We start from the raw sequence: 16,395 nt of genomic DNA, 5'->3' as shown, positions 1-16,395 counted from the left end.
AAACCTGACCTGGCTCGGGGGCCCCCAGTCTCTGCTTCTTTGGTTGAGAGAATCAGGGGCCCCCCGATGAGCTGCTCCTCGCTCGGGGGGAGGGGGTACGGTGTAATTGATTCCCCCTGATGTGGATTGAGAGCGTGTCTCTGTTTGGCTTTGCCCTGCGGTGCAGGAAGTATTTTGGGGAGAAGATTGGCCTGTACTTCGCCTGGCTGGGCGTCTACACCCAGATGCTCATCCCCGCCTCCATGGTCGGGATCATCGTGTTCCTCTACGGATGGGCCACCGTCGATGAGAACATCCCCAGGTAGGCGGGCAGCCCCTCTCTCCGAACGCATCCTCATCTTACTAAGGAGCCGCGTTCCTATTGCTGCAGGAACAGAACTCCCTGGGACTCGGGCCCCTCACCCCAACCCCTGCCCCGCCATGCACCCACTCAGTGCCCCCGGAAAGTCACAGGCCAGGCCAGGCGGTGTCAGAAAGAGAGCCGCCCAGTCCAAAGGATGTAATAGCCATCGGAGCGTGTGGGCGGCCTTTGCAGACACGATCGCCCCCGGAGACGCTTTATTGTCGAGAGGCAGACATAAAATAAACATCCAACTCCTTTTCGTTCTTTGAAGCTTTTTTTCCCATTTAGTTCTTGGTCATTATGTGACAAGAAAATTGACCGCTTCCCTGTGTGGTCAGGAAATGAGACGGATGTGACCATTTGGAGACCTTGGGGCAGTGCACTCAGCCAGCCAGGCCCTGTGTCCGTGCCGCGTCCCCTGGCCACATGGCTTTGGGAGATGTTGCAACAGGACCGTCATGAGAGCTGACCGGGTGCAACAGGCCCCGGTCTCTGAACGCAGGGCTGATAGCACTGCTACTGTTCACCAAGGGGTAGGCCAGGCGTGGGGGGCTCTTGGAAGGAGGCCAGGACCCCAGAGACAGCCCGGCGTCGTGCCGGGTGTGGTTCTCCCAGAATGGCAGCCAGACGTTAGTCAAGCAGCGGGAGCTTGAGGACACCGTCTCCCCTCTTTTCTAGTGGTTTCCTAGACTTGCTAATACCGACCCAGGGATAACTGATTGTGTTATGAGTTCAGGATTTCAGGCCTAACTTCCATCAGGAACAGTGTGCCGATGGGCAAAACACCGGATAGAAAAGTGGACGCCCCTGGCCCTGTCTCTTGGGGGCTGGCGGTCTGTCGGGGACAGTCCCGGTACATCAGCGCAGTTTACGTTTCTTACGGCTCAGCCCAGTGTCTCTGAAGCAGAGCTGTGGTTTAGACAATCCATCCGTGGTTCTGATCAGGAAAGAGCCGGTGAAGGAGTCTTACTTGGTGGAGAAACTGACTCCTTAGGACTCAGCGGTGCAGAAAGGCCACATCCAGTGATTCTGTGCGAGCGATTTGTGAATACATGAAAAACACCTAAACTATTCCACCCACCCAGAATCAGAACGTTAAAGGAATCCGGCTTATGTCCCTCCAGGGTTATTTTGGGCACAGGCAGGAGAAAGCTTGTCCCTTTTGTTTGCTAATGACACGAGCTCACTGTGCTTGGGTTCGAGGAACGCAGAGATCAAAGTAGCCCAGACGCAGAGGGGACCGAGTGGAGGGTGAGGGGCCCCCCACGGACACTTCTCCGTCCGCCTTCCTGCCGGTCCTGGAGGGGAAGCTGGGCTGGTGGCCTCGTCCAGGGTGCTCTGCCCAGGCAGGCGCGGGCTCCCTGACAAGGACACCGACATCCCCAGGCCAGGCCAGGCCAGCGCTGTCACACAGCCAGGGAGGCAAACAGCATTTACTGGGAATCCTGGAGCCCCGTCTGACCTCGGCCTCTGCTCACTTGGTGCCATGAACAAAGCAGGAAGTGTGCATTCCCCCTGGACTGTGGCCCAAGCCAGTCTGTAGGATAGCCAGTGCCCCCGCCCCCCCTGCGCCCCGCACGATGCTGCCCTGCCGCCCCGGCCCCTCTATTTGCCCCCGAGAGCAGGAGCACCCATGGCTTGTCTTTGTTTTGGCCGAAGGCAGTGAAGGGAGAGGCTAAGGGTTTAAAACCAGCAGAAACAGGCTTTTTGACTGGCTGATATTGTTTAAACTGGCAGGGAGGAGGGCTGGGTAGCCATGGGGCTCACAGGCAGGCAGAGACATGGGCTCTGGCCCCCCCGGCCCCTCCCATCCTCGGGAACACAGGCGGCACCGTGGCAATGGTGGAGGGGGCCTTCCATCTACAGGTTCCCTTAGAGGGGCTATGACGTCCTGCCCCTCTGCCTTTCAGGAGAGGCCCCCAGAAGAGAGGAAGCTCAGGGAGGGACGAGGCTCCATTATTCCCACAATAATGATGGTGAACGGGAGGATGAGTCCCAGGGCCCTTCCGAGGGCTTCACGTGCGTTCCCCTGTTTAATCCTCCTAACAACCCAGTAACACATGTTCTCAGGGAATTCCCTGGTGGTCCAGTGGTTAGGGCTGTGCTCCTTCACTGCCGAGAGCCTGGATTCAATCCCCGGTCAGGGAACTAAGATCCCATGTGCTGCGCAGCGCAGCCAAAAAAAACAACCAACAACAAAAAGACCCAGGATACGTGAATAAAATGCCATGGCCTTTAAAAAAAAATGAGTTCTCTATTCTCGGCATCCCCATTCTATAGACAGGGAAACTGAGGCCCAAGGAGTTGGAGCAACCTGCCCAAGGCCACACAGCTCACAAGCGGTAGAGCTTAGATTCAAATCCAGAGCTGGCTGGCTCCTGAGTCCACGGTGCCCTATGGCCTCTGTGTGCCCGTCCCCACCCCACATACACGTGCACGTAGGCACACACACGCATGCTCACACACGCACTCCCCCAGATGCTTCGAGGCACCAGCTGGTCCATCTTTCCCTCTCCCACGCCTGACACCGTGCCTGGCACATACAGCATGTACACAATCTTTTAATGAGTCTTTGGTAAGAGTAACTGTGGAAGAGAATTGAGCTGAATGCCCACAGTGCTAGCAGAGGAGGGTCCCCCACAGCCTCTCAGCAAATGCTTCTCCAACACCGATGGCTGTGGCCCAGCCACGATTCTGTGCATCCAGAAATTTTTTTTAAAAGTCAAAAACGACCACCCAATTCGGCCCCCTCCTCGATAGCCACCTAACCCTTGGGAATCAGACTCCTGCCCGGTGTCTAATAATAGCTCAGTATCTTGTCCAAGTTAGCAGGGAGAAGGGCAGGGCAGGGCAGGGCAGAGGTGGCAGGGCCTAATTCTGGCCTCCCTTCTCATCTTCCAGAAGGAGAAACTGAGTCTGAGGCTGAAGGACAGGGTCGGGGGCACAGAGGGCATCAAGGACCTGGGCCACGCCCCCTGGTCTCAGCAGGGAGCCCTCCTGTGGCCTCTGGGCATCAGCTGAGAGCAGTGCAGGGCACAGGCTTGACAGACAGAGCCCAGGGCTCAATCCCCACTCTGCTGTGTGGCCCTGAGCAAGTGACTTGCCCTCTCTGGGCTCACTTCCTCATCTATGAAGATGGGATTGTAATGGCCCCAGAGCTGGTCCAGGCCAGGTAGACGCTCGGTGCAAGCTTCTGCTCACACAGCTAATGGTCATTATTGCATTTTTCAGTATTAGCAGGAGACAGCCTGCGTGCTGGGCGGGGCGGAGGAGGCAGGCCACTGGGCATCGCGCAGCTCCCCATCCTGTCCAGCCACGCCCCCTGGGCTCGAGCCCCAGACTCAGCAGAATAAAAGCCTGCCCTGAGCCGGACTAGTATCCTGAGCAGGAACTGCCCCTCACTTTCAGGGTGAGCCCGGCGTGGTGGGTCCCCAACCCCAGGCAGCTTGTGGGTGTGTTCCTTCCTACCCAACCACGCGTCTCCCGGGAGGAGGTCCGGGAGAACCATTTCTCCATCCTCTTAGGGGCCCAGAGTGCCCAGCGATGTCCGCAGGCTGGTACCCAGGGGCCAGCTGTCCCACGGCGTCCCCACAGGGATGGTCTGAAGCCCGCAGGAACGGCGCTTAGCAGGTGCCAGGCTCACGGCCAGGGCTCAGGAGAGGCGTGGCGTTGTCGTGCCTTGATCCCATTCCTCCTTCGGGTCTCCAGGGCCTCGTCAAGTCAGGACCTGGACAGCATTCACTCTTAGCACAACCTTGACGGTGCCTGGTTATCAGAGGGAGGCTGGCTGGGACCTCGGCTTCAGAGATGAACGCTCACCGGCCACACAACCAAGTCCGATGGGTCTACGCCCAGTTGCAGGCTGGGTACAAAATTAAAATGCAGGGCCCTGTTCAAAAATCATTAAGGCTTTAAGGGGGGACAGAGTGTGAAACCGAGCTGGGGCCCCTGTGTGGCAGCACCTGTCACACATCCCTGAAGCCCACCTGGGATGGAGAAGAGGCATGTGGGCGCCGGCGGAAGCTGGCTGATGAGCCAGACCATGTCCACAACGGCGGGGACCCCCAGCACTTTCTCCCACCCGACATGGCTCCGGGAGGCTCCGTGGGCCGGCAGGAACGCTGCCCATCGGCCAGGGGACTCTGGGCTGCTCCCTTTCTTCCAGCATGGAGATGTGTGACCAGAGACACAACATCACCATGTGCCCGCTGTGTGACAAGACCTGCAGCTACTGGAAGATGAGCTCTGCGTGCGCCACGGCCCGCGCCAGCCACCTCTTCGACAACCCCGCCACTGTCTTCTTCTCCATCTTCATGGCCCTCTGGGGTAAGCCGAGCGCCGCCACCCCGTCTGTGGGTCAGAGGGTGGGTCCCCACATTCCCTCCCTCTCCTTGAGGCTACCCTCAGGACCGTTTGCCAGGAATGCACACAGGAGGAACGGTCAGCAGAAAGAATCCCCCGTTCTGTCTGCAGGTTACTGGGGTCTGTACTGGGTCACGACCCACAGATGCATCTGACCCGGCCAAGAGCCCCTCATGAAAAGCCTAGGAGTGTGCTTCGCTCCCGGAACCGGGACCTCTTTCCTGGGGCCGGGATTGGTTGCTGCTTTAGAACAAGGAGTGCCGAGGGTTCTGCCTTCCTCCCGACCAGGCCCAGGCCCTGGGGCACAGCTCTCATTATCCCCCAGCACCCCTGCAGGTGTCACATGCCCATTTTACAAGTAAGGACGCCAAGGCCCAGGGAGAGTTGATGTGACTGGCCCAGGATCACCCAGCTCCTAGGCGGCCAAGGTGAGGAGTGAACGTACGATTCCAGAGCCTGTGCCCTTAACTGCTGGACTCCACTGCTACCTGGAGTCCAGGGCAGACGGCTCCTCCTCCAGTATTCTTCCTGAATCCAGGTCCTACCTGGTACCCATCTCAGGCTTGGGGGGCATGGGAGGTGGGTAAGTGGTGGCTGGATGCATTTCCACAGACGTTTCTGGATTAGCAGCAGATAAGCCTGTTTCCTCCTCTGTGGCCCCGTGACACAGCCTTTGCCAGCAGGGCATTCAGGATTCGGGCAACCGTGTGCAGAGCCGTCCCCTGGGCACCAGAGCCCCAGTCTTTGCCCTCAGGGGCTCCCAGCTAGTAGGAGATGGAGCTGCACACAGGAGCCCTGGGGGAGGGAAGTCAGCTCTGCCCTTCCCCACATAACTCAACCCTCAGCTTCCTCGCCTGTAAAATGAGGGTGTGATAAGGATCAGAGACAGCGGGCACAAAATCTCAGCCAATGCTTAGCGCGTACATGGCTGACTCTCAGTAAACGGTCCTGCCCTTGTGACCACAGACCACAGGCAGGGCTGCCTGACACACGGCGGGGGTTTGAGACTGAGTAAGGTGATGTGCCTTGCGTGTAGCATGCGTACCAACCAGTACTTACTAAGTGCCTGTGCTGGGCACAGGGGAAACCATGGGAGGGAAAACCACTGCATCCACCGACTTAGTCCAAGATTCAGGAGGGCGCAGCATGTGCAAAGGCCCTGTGGTGCGGGTGCAGGGAGCAAGTGGGAGTGGGAACAGGAGGACCCTGGAGGCCAGCAAGGGCCGCAGAGGACTTTGTGTTCTCACTGGTAGGACTCAGAAGCCGGTGCAGTCGGCCTCCTGTTATCAGAAGTTTTCTCGTCTTAAACTTGAGTCAGAGACGGCAACTTACGTGAGAAGCGGCTGGGGAGGTGATAGAGGGAGGCTGACCCAGCTGGGACTGGGGACAGCGGCGGGGCTTTCGCTCAAGACCCACGCGAGCTCCGGGGCAGATGCTCAACCACCTGCACATGAGAGCGAGAAGCTCTTTCTCCTGAGGGCGGCACCGTGGGGGAAGAAGGCCAGTGAGAAAGTGTAAGAGCGGCGGTTAGCGGGCCTCTCGCGCCCTCCCTCCCTGGCCCTCGGCTCCCCGACTGTGTTCCGTCTGTTCCCACTGTCCTGCCTAGACGCCCAGTAACAGCTGTGCCAAACTGAGGGCCTGCGATGGAGGAGACTCTGTTCATTCCAGCGGGCTCTCGTGCCCACCCCTCCTGTGAGCTAAGGAGATGCCTCAGGCTTGGCGAAGCCCGTGTCGCGTGGAGCACAGGGGTACAAATGACAGCCCCCGCCCCACTCATGAACATCACCCCTCCACATCCTTCCCCCCCGGCTCAGCAGCGGCCTGTAAGCCCACAGACACCCGGGTAATAGGGACACCCAGGGCTGTCCATACACCCAAGCTCTGGGAGCTCGAAGCACAGCTTCACGATCAGTGCAGTCGTCATGGGCACGTGATGGCCCTCCTAACGAGGCTGAGAATGAGAGTCACAGGTCACCAGCTCAGCGTAAGGGAGAGATTTCCAGCAGTGAGTGCTGGGCTGGGCTGGCCCGGCAGGTGGTGAGCACCCTGTTTCAGGAGGCATTCAAGCTGAGGTTGGAGGAGTCCTGGCCGGGGCTACCACAGAGCATGGGGAGGTGATGTCTGTGTGTGGTTCGTGGTGGCTTATGAGAAGATGCCCCGCACCACACGCTAGCTCGGATGATTAATTCTGGGATCAGCCTGACTATAGATTTAGGCTCAATGGCCATCTTCATGGAGCTGACGTGTACGTGTCTGACATTGGGCTGGATGCTACCTGCGCTTCATCCCACCTTATCCCACAGCTGAGAAATTGTCCCCATGTCACAGATGAGGAAAGTGGGTCTCCACTGGCAGGGCCAGGACTGGAGCCCACGCTGCCCTGAGCCTGTTCCGCCTCCCCTGCCCACCCCTGTCTCTTTGGACCCTGTGTCTATCAGAACCACCCCCCTGCCCCCCACCACCCTCTGCTCTCACTGCCAGCCTCCCTGGCCTTCCTCAAGATCTCTGGTTGGCTCCCTTCCTTCCTCTCTGATCGGGGCCCAGGAAGCTCCAAGCTGAGGCTGGAACACCTCCTGGCTGGGCACCCAGCCTCCCGGTTCCCCCGCTCCGAGCGGGGGAGGCTCACCCGGCAGCATTCACGCCCACAGTGGAGCCCAGCTGCACAGCTGCCGGCTTGACGGTTTGGTCCAATTCAATACCCAGCTGCGTTGGCTGTGAGCCAGGATGGCTAGTCAGCAGGTAATAGTGCCAGTCCCTGGGCCAGACTCAGGTTCAACTCTCAGCTCTGTCACCTGCCAGCTGTGCAACTTCAGGAAAGTTGCTTCAACTCTCTGGGCCCTGGGTTCCCCGTTTGTAAAATGGAGACAGTGGTCGGGAATGTCGAATGAGTCACGTCTTGTGATCTTAGGGCTGTACCTGGTGCTAGTTGTCATGTCGTGCTAGCTGTTGCGTCGGATCAGTGAGCCCTTGCTTCTTGAAAACGTGAAAACAGCCTAGACCCTTGGAGGCTGGAGCTCAGATCTAACCTGTCACCTTGTGCCTGGGGGCCTCTGTGAATTACGTCACTTCATCTCCTTCAGAAAAGAATGCTAGCTTTGGTTGGCTGGTTCCTAGTGTGTGCCAGGCACTGTCCTGAGCATCTTATGTGAGCAAGTCATTAATTCTCCCAGTAACTATAGGAGGGAAACAGGCTTTACTACCCCATTTAGCAGATGAAAAAATTGAGGCAACTTTCCCAGGGTTACACCAGCTAACAAGAGGCAGAGGCAAGACTTGAACCCCAGCGTTCTGGCTCCCCAGCCCCAAATACTTGACCCCTGGGCTTTACTCCCTCTGTTACTAATCAGGTCTAGCTCATGTGTGTGCTTATTCCTGGCAGGCTTACCTTAAATTCATTCTCTCACCTGGAATACTTTCCCCAGCTCCCTCCAAACAAACAGGCTCCCTTTCCCCCTCCAGAGTTCTGCACAGAGTTCTGTACAGGCTACCTCACTGGTCCCCACAACAACCCTGGAGAGAAACCCTGTTATTCTCTGATGTGGACAGGGAAGCACAGAGAGGTTAAGTGACTTGCCCAAGATCACACAGCTAGCAGATTTGTAGCAGACATGATAGATCCGTGCCTGGCCCATCGGCCTTCGTGGTCCAGGCTAGTGCCCTGGTCTCACCTCTCCATCCAAACATCCTCCACCCCGCTTCTGTGCCCTCCTGGGGGAGCAGAGATTCACCATGAGCAGGCGGTGAGGGGCACACAGGCAGCAATGCCACTCAACCCGCCAGGAGGCAGGGACTTGGTTGAATTCTGTGCACCCCCTCAGTGAAGCCAGCTTGGTCACATCATGCTTCTTTATTGAGCACCTACTGTGTGCAGAGGGGTACCACTTCACAGCCTCAAAGGTGTTGGCCAGCCCTTACCAGCAGCCCCATCCTTGGGAGAAAAACAGGTGGTCCCATCCTTCCCCTATCCAAGACGCAGCGAAACCGGCAAATCTGTGTTTCCGCTGTGTGTCCCCGCGTCCTCCAGCTCCACTTCCACCGTAGGAGACAACAGAGGTGCCTGTCTGTCAAGGGCAAGTTCAGTCTACACACCCCCATTTGGGGGAGAAAAAAACAACAACAAAAAAGCCAAACCACTCTCATGAAGCACTTACGGAAAGAGGAGCTTATTATAAATCAAGACAGAAGCAACAGGAAAGGGCCTGCTGGGCTGAGAGGTGCCTGCGGACAATCCGTCCCTGCCCCCAGGGTGGAGGGAGCCTCAGTCCCTCCACCCACCCCGGGCTCTTTCACCCTTTACTCTGTCAGCCGTTATTAGCAGCGAGCTTGCCATTGTTGAGGGGGTTTTTTTAGTCCCTTATTCAATTACTTGTTCATTACCCTCTAAAGGATCATTTTCCCACTGGTGTTTCTTATCCCACTGTGTTCTTTCTTTTCCTGTCCTCCAGCTGTTAAGGCTTCTGCTCGCATGGTGACAGAGAGCAACCCCAAACCTGACACTGACAGTAACGGGGCTCTGCCGCCCCAGGAGTCACCTCTGGCCGCTGTTTTCATGTTGCTTCAGCTCCACTGTGGGGTCTGGTTTGCCCAGAGGCTGACCCGCTGGTCCTGGAGCTGTGAGCTTTGGCTGAGCTCTCCCCTGCCTGGGATTTATGACAACTCAAAGCCTTCATTCAGGAAGGTGTCACTCGAAGAAACTTTGAGCTCCATTTAGCTGTTCCCGCCGGGATCGATTTTCTGAAATTATAGCATAATAATGGGGTTTTAAAGCCTTGTCAGTTCCAGAACAAAGGGGGCTATTTGATTTAAGCCTGCCTGCAAGGAGCTGGAGAAAGATGGTCCCGGCATTAGTGGAGTGACAGGTGTGATTGAAACCCCTCCTCGCTGCCCCCGAGACTCTGAGTGGAGTGGGCAGGTCACCGGCTGAGTCACCCAGTGCGGACGAAGGGAGAGAGACTGAGTCTCTGCTGGAATTCAAAGGCCAGCAGCGGGTTTGTGCGCGAACACTTGTTCAGGGGATAAATAAATAGAATCAGTGAGAAAATGAAGGGCGGGGGGCCTTTGTGCGGGAGCCCTGTCTCCCCTGTAGGCCGACAGGTGGGTCTGTGACCGAAAGCTCGGCCTCTCTGTGGCCCAGTGCCGAATCAAATCTCGGAGACAGAGTTTTGGGTGAAGTAGAAAAGGAGAGCTTTATTGCTTTGCCAGGCAAAGGGGGACACACCGGTTCTGCCTTGAAAAACTGTGTGTGTCCCCCCGCAGAGGATTTGATGAAGGGCGGTTCAAAGGGCGGGGGCGGGGGGGTTCTCTGACAAGATTAGGGTGTGGCGAGCAGGGCCTGCCGTCCCTTAATCTCATCTCAGGTGGTCGTCTCCCGATGTTTTCAATTATTTTAGTTTTGGCTGCGTCGGGCGTTAGTTGCGGGATCCTCATGGCGGTGCGCCGTCTTCTCTCTAGTTGAGGCGCGGAGCTCAGTAGTTGCCGCGCGCGGGCTTAGTTGCCCCACTGCGTGTGGGATCTTAGTTCCCCGACCAGGGCTCGAACACGCGTCCCCTGCATTGGCAGGCGGATTCTCAACCTCTGGACCACCAGGGAAGGCCAGCGGTCGTCTCCTGATCTCGATGAGTTTCTCTGGTCCCTTTAATCTTGCTTCGGGCGGTTGCTTGGCTTCTTCTCCATTGATTAGCAGCTGTTTGAATCCACCCTTCGGAATTCAGGGATGGTCATGGGGGCTGCAGTCTTGCCTATAAGAAATGGGGGACAAAAAGGACCTCCATGCCGGGAAGCCCCACAGGGCCCTGCTCAGTTTCAGGTCACTCTCTTGTCCGGTTCCTGCAGCCCGAGGCCATGCATCTCCGATCTCCACATTCAGAGAAAGGAGTCTGTGCTGAGCAGATGTCAGACTGTCAAGAGCCAGAGGTTTGAGAAGCTGGTCTCTGCTCTCAGGGGTCTTGTTTTAAGGAGGGTGCGGCCCTGCCTGCCCCCCGGGGCCTCCGCGGCTCAAGAGTGCCTGGTACAGGTTTGGGAGACAAGACCCCGGCCCATAAGGAGCTTGGACCTCACCAGGGAGACGGGGCTGTTCTCCGGGCAGCCACAGAAGCGCCCCAGCATCCATCAGAGCCTTCCCTCCGTGGCCTGTGAGATTCCCACGGCAGGCCTGAGAGCCTGTGAGGTTCCAACGGGCACAAAAGACCACGGGACGGCCGAACCGGGAGCGTCTAATGACACGTCCAAGATCGTGCCACAGGGTCAGCAACAGCGTTTCAGGGGAGGGTGAAAGCTCAGAAAGGTTGGGGGGGGGGGGCAGCAGCCAGCCCAGGAAGCAACCGGAATTAGGGAAATTGGGGTTAGGCCTGGGAGTGAAAGCAGTTTGGGCCCGAGGGAGGTAGGGTGGGATGCAGCCTGGGAGGAGAGCCGAAGCAGAGGCCCGGGGTCCTGTGGGGGGTAGACCAGCAGCTCATCTGATGGATAGAGAGATGGACGGAAGGAAAGGGCAGACAGTGAGTAGGTCAGTGCGTCCAGACGCCTGTGTGGACGACGCCTGTGTGGACTGCGCCACGCGCAGAGCTTGTCCAGAACGGAGATTCCAGCTCAGCGTGGTGCCCAGGAATCTGTATTTCAGCAAGCCCCCTGCGGTGGGGCTTCCGATACAGCCCACACTCTAAGAAATCCGGGGTGGGGGGAAATGGACAGACTGCCCCTTCCCCACCGTAACCACGAGGGTGTGTCCTGGTCCATTTTCTCTGCAGCTCCAGCCTACAGCAGGGGCACTGAAGCCCATAAGCACAATCTGTACCCATTGTTCTGTGATTCTTTTTTTTGTTAACGCACGTGAAATTTACATAAATTAACTGTCTTAAGTGCACAGTTCGGTGGCACTCACCGTGTCCTGCCATCATTACCACCATCCTCCCAGGTGGCAACCTGGTGCCCATTTAACAGTCTGTCCCTTTCCCCCTGTGCCCACCCCTGGCAACCACCAGTCTGCTTTCGGCCTCTATGATGGATTTATCTGTAGGTATTCTGGGTGCTTTGTATAAATGGAACCAACCATATGTTTTGTTCTATCGTCAGCCACTTAATGAGAAGCGATGGAGATCCTTCAGGTGAGCCGGGTCGTGGGACCGCTCCTCCGTCGAGCCCCTTGCCACGGGGGGGCCCTGCCCTGGGCTCCACGGCGCATCAGCTTATGGACGCCTCACCGTACGCCCCACAGCGGGCACTGTTATCAAGCCCATTGTACACACGTGGAGACTGAGTCTGGCAGGCAGGTGCGGGGGGGGGGCGCGGGCCCATGCCCAAGCTCATACCTGCTTCGAGCCATGGTAGATCCAGGGTCCATCTCTCACCTGCTGCCTCTGGGCTCCTCTACAGGAATGTGTTTGTCTAACACTGTGTCATTAAAACAAGTGTTTGAAGGGAGAAGCTCAAACACCTGCTTGCGCCCTGGCCTGGGTTCCCTCTTCACTACCTGCGATTTCTGCTGCACTGCCCTCTGGGCTCTGAATTTTGGGGGGATGGTCTTGTCTCCTTGGCCCCCTCGTATGGCTGCTGGGGTCAAGGCCATCTCTTCATGTCTTTTGTACCCTGGACCAGGTTTGGCCCACAGCTTGTCCTCATGTGGGTGGGAAGCCACACCCCTAACCCCAGTCGATCTTGGGGTCAGAAGTCCTGGATCGAGGTTTCTGCTGTATATTAACCAGTCACCTGACTCCTCAGGGTCTCAGTTTACCCATCGGTGTGAAGGAGTGCGTTATCTCTGCGCTGAGGGCTTGCGGGTGGGATGAAAGGAGATGCCCCAAGCATACCCAGCACCTGACACCAGGTAGACACCGCGTTACGTCTGTGTGATGTAGTTGGCACGTCAGCCAGGAGAACTATCATTGGGTACCTTGAAGGGAAGGGATGGGAACCTGGCAGGACCCACTGCTGTCCACATGGCTGGTATAGAGAGGGAGGGCTGCAGGAGCACAGCTGCAAAGGAGGGGCCCTCGGTTTTCTTCCTGCCTCTGCCCAGTCCAGTAGCAGGTGAGTTTTCACGCTGCTCAAGATGCCTGATTCTGAGCTGAGACCTCAGGACTGCCCCCAACGCAGCATGAGCCTTCCCATCGCCTGTCCTACTGGCCAAGCCTGAACGTCACAGCTCCGCCCCTTTGCTGCAGAGCAAAGGCGTGGCAAACTCGGAGCCAGAGAGCCCAGGCAATAGGGCATGGTGGGGTCTGTGGCCCAGCAGAGAAGGCACGCCCAAACCTTGACAAATGGATCGTCACTCCTCGGCTCCAGCCTCCTGGTGCCAGAGTTTCTGATTTTTAAAGGAGAAGCAGGAAACTCATGATTTTATATAAAATGCCTGCATTTCTTAAACATAGCCGAGCACAACAAGCCTTGTCTATGTACCATCTCCACTCCTTGGCCTCCAAGGTGTGACCTCAGGTCCAGTCTCGGTCCTGGTCAACCTACAGATACCCCTGGGAGAGGGCCCTTGTATCTATCTTAAGACATTTAACAGTAAAATTCTAGAGCAAGGATGCCTGGGTTTAAATACCAGCTGCCTACCTGTGTGACCTTGGACAAATTACTTAACCTCTCTGTGCCTCCATTTCCTCATCCATAAAATGGCAATACAAGTTTTGCTGTAATCATCAGACTTATTACGACTATAGTTGTCATTCCCGTAAAGAAAATCAAATATCTGTGCAGAACGTCGGTCAAGTATGGTGGTTAAGTGTAGACTCTGGGGTCAAATAGAATTCGGTTCAAATCCCACTCCTGCTGCTAACCTGAAGTTGACCTTGGGCAGAGCATTTAATCCTCTGAGTCTCTGTCCTCATTTGTAAGAGTGAGTGGAAATCACTCCTACTGCATGGCGTTGTTTTGAGGGTTCGTATAACTGGTGTCGCTAAATCACTAGCACAGGGCCTGGTGCAGGCTGAGTCCTCATTAAAAGGTAACAGTTATCACACTGCAGGCTGGTGAGTGGAGGGAGGGGGAGGTCCAGGAGGTAGAGGTGTGGGTCGGTGAGCCTAGGAATGGGGAGACATGGGGAGGCTGAGACAGGGAAGGTTAACAGGCCAGCTTCCCTGCTGTGCAAGGAGCCAGCCCTCCTCCCCCACTCAGACCAAGGTCTCAAAGGAGGCCTTGCCATGGGCAGGCAGAGGAGGCCGGAGAGAGACAGCTGTCAGAACACAGTGAAGGAGAGACAGGCCTTCCAGAACTGGTGGCGGTGTGGGAATGGGCCCCAGCCAAGGGCCTCCACTACTGTGACCCAGGGACACGTTGAAAGAGACAGGAGGAAACATCCTCACACCCTCCTTCTTAGGAGGCGGTGCAGGCTGCAGATGGGCCTGCCCCACCAGCCATATGTGTCTGCTGAGAGTACATTTGTATCACAGGGAACTACATTTCCCAGGCTCCCTTGCTGTTCCATTTCCTGGAAGGCTCAGCCAATGGGAAGTCCTGATGGGGGGTGCTCAGAAGGCGGGAGAGAAGTCAGGGTATTTCTCCTCCTCTTCCTCTGCTTCTTGGGGCACCTCTGGCAATGGTTTTGCCTTCTCCCTGGCTCTACCTCCCTCCAGAACGCCCTTCCTCCATGATCCTAGCTTTTTCTGGGCAGCTCCAGTTTCTGGCTCTGGGGACACCACCTCCCATGGTCCCGCCACCCCTAGATAGGCAGCAGCTTCCTGCTATCGCTAATCTCTGGGGGGTCTCACCATCCGCTGCTTGTCTTCTCAGCTCTTCCATTGTCTATGTGGCCAAGTCCCAGGATTACATTACCCCAGTCCGAAAGACCTAAGAGGTTCCCGTTTCCTGGCTGGACCTGGTTGGTACCGTGGCTAATACTTGATGGGCAGATACCCGTTATGCGCAGATCTGTGCAAGCTCGGAGGCCCGGTTCTCACCTCGCCTTAATGGGGAGCTGGGCCTGTTCTCTGAACCAGGAGGGGAGTCAGATTCAGACCCATCTCTTGCCAGGTGCAACGCCTGTATTCGTTCCTGGTGAAGGATGACATTGGAGAATTTGCACTAAAGTCCTCATGGAACGTCCATCTTGACACTGCCACTTATCAGATAAGCCATTTAATTCCGCCGAGCCTCAGTTTTCTCACCTGTAAAATGAGGAGAATTATAGCAGCTCCCTCCTATGATTACTATGAGGTTTAAATGAGATTAATACTTCACGGGATAGCTCTTTCAACAGTGCCTGGCACATAGCAGCTCAAGACTCCGGAGCTCTGGTTAACTTTATGGCCACCCTTATCACCACTCCAACCTTCAGCCTCTGCTGATTTTCCCTTATGGGTGGGAAGAATTAATGATAAATGTTTCAGTCAGTGGTATCTCCATTTGCAAGTGTCTACTCATAAAAGCCATTCATTCATTCAGTGAGCTCTCTTCAGGCACCTCTTTGTGCCTGACACTGGGCTCTCCATGGGGGACCCAGATGACAAGGCCCCATCCCTGCCCCACACCCCAGAAGGGCCACGAGACATGGGACAGGGGTCACAATGGAAGGTGGCATGAACAGCATGAGCAGGAGAGGTCCCAAGAGGAGTTGGTTTCTTTCCTGATGCTGAGGGGGATGATTGGAGGCTTCCTGGAGGAGGTGGCATTTGAAATATGCTTAGTCTGTTGGGAACACAAAGCAGGATGTAGCAGCTAAGAGTGCAGCTCTAAAGTCAGGCCACCTGCAGGGGTTTGAAACTTGAGTGAGTGACCTTGGCTCCCCTTTCACTCTTTCTGACCCCACCTGTGACTTGGGGTCCCCAAGATCGATGGAGCAGGATGGTTAAGAGCAAGAGCTCTGGGACCAGCCTGCCCAGCCCCTCACCGGCTGGCAGAACAATCTTGGCTGGGAGTCAGTTTCCCTGTGCCTCAGTTTTTTCAACTGTAAAGTAAGCAATAGGGACTTCCCTGGTGGTGCAGTGGATAAGACTCTGTGCTCCCAGTGTAAGGGGCCCGGGTTCGATCCCTGCCCAGGGAACTAGATCCCACAGGCAAGCTGCAACTAAGAGTTCGTATGCCACAACTAAGGAGCCGGCGAGCCGCAACTAAGGAGCCCACGTGCTGTAACTAAGGAGTCCGCCTGCTGCAACTAAGACCCAGATAAATAAATAAACCAAATAAATAAGTTTTTTTTTTTTTAAATGAGCAATAGATGATCCCTGCCTCGCGGGGTCGGTGGGAGAGCTGAACAGTTTAATTCGTGTGAAGTCCTTGGTCCAGCACTTGTTGCCCTCACTTACCGGATGGTGCAGAAGGGGAGAATGCTTTCATGGCATCTGAGGTCGTGGGGCCTCTGAGCCCCTAACTTCCTGGCTTTCCTCCCTACCCGCAGCCGCCACCTTCATGGAGCACTGGAAGCGGAAACAGATGCGGCTCAATTACCGCTGGGACCTCACAGGCTTCGAGGAGGAGGAGGTGAGTGGGCTTGGCGCCTGCGCCCTGGCCCCCCCCCCGCGTGTCCCCCCCAGCCCCCACCCTGTTGCTTCTGGGAGGCTCACGCGGAAGCCCTGGTCCTAAAGCCCAGGCAAGGCTGCTCCCTGCCTGCCTCTCAGTTCCCATCCCTGCTGTTTGAATCCCCCGCAGTTGCCGGGGCAACCGTATGATGTCTGTTCTAGTGTTTTTGGTCTCCATGCTCACATGGACGCACCACCCAGCAGCGTGGCTGGGGACTCAGGCCAAGGCTCACCATGCTG

The 16,395-nt window shown here is 56.6% G+C and overlaps 1 protein-coding gene and 1 long non-coding RNA gene across 4 annotated transcripts in view; one reads left to right on the top strand and one right to left on the bottom strand.

Moving 5' to 3' along the window:
- Positions 1-16,395, top strand: part of ANO1 (anoctamin 1) — a 91,155-nt gene that overhangs the window by 41,205 nt on the left and 33,555 nt on the right. For all 3 annotated transcript variants that reach the window (XM_033402485.2, XM_033402487.2, XM_049713034.1), the window contains exons 11-13: positions 167-301; positions 4,509-4,669; positions 16,035-16,117. In XM_033402485.2, coding sequence (XP_033258376.1) covers positions 167-301; positions 4,509-4,669; positions 16,035-16,117 — 379 coding nt within the window. The remainder of the gene's footprint in view (positions 1-166; positions 302-4,508; positions 4,670-16,034; positions 16,118-16,395) is intronic.
- Positions 14,687-16,346, bottom strand: LOC125965113 (uncharacterized). Its single transcript, XR_007478639.1, has 3 exons — positions 16,178-16,346; positions 15,943-16,053; positions 14,687-14,805 (listed from the first exon to the last, which is right to left on the bottom strand). It is a non-coding gene; the product is annotated as an uncharacterized LOC125965113 (long non-coding RNA).

The sequence above is a fragment of the Orcinus orca genome, chromosome 8 (assembly GCF_937001465.1).
Source record: "Orcinus orca chromosome 8, mOrcOrc1.1, whole genome shotgun sequence".
In the NCBI taxonomy this organism is placed as follows: domain Eukaryota; kingdom Metazoa; phylum Chordata; class Mammalia; order Artiodactyla; family Delphinidae; genus Orcinus; species Orcinus orca.
The sequence above is the reverse complement of the archived record's forward strand: the minus strand, read 5'-3'. Positions and strand labels throughout refer to the sequence as shown.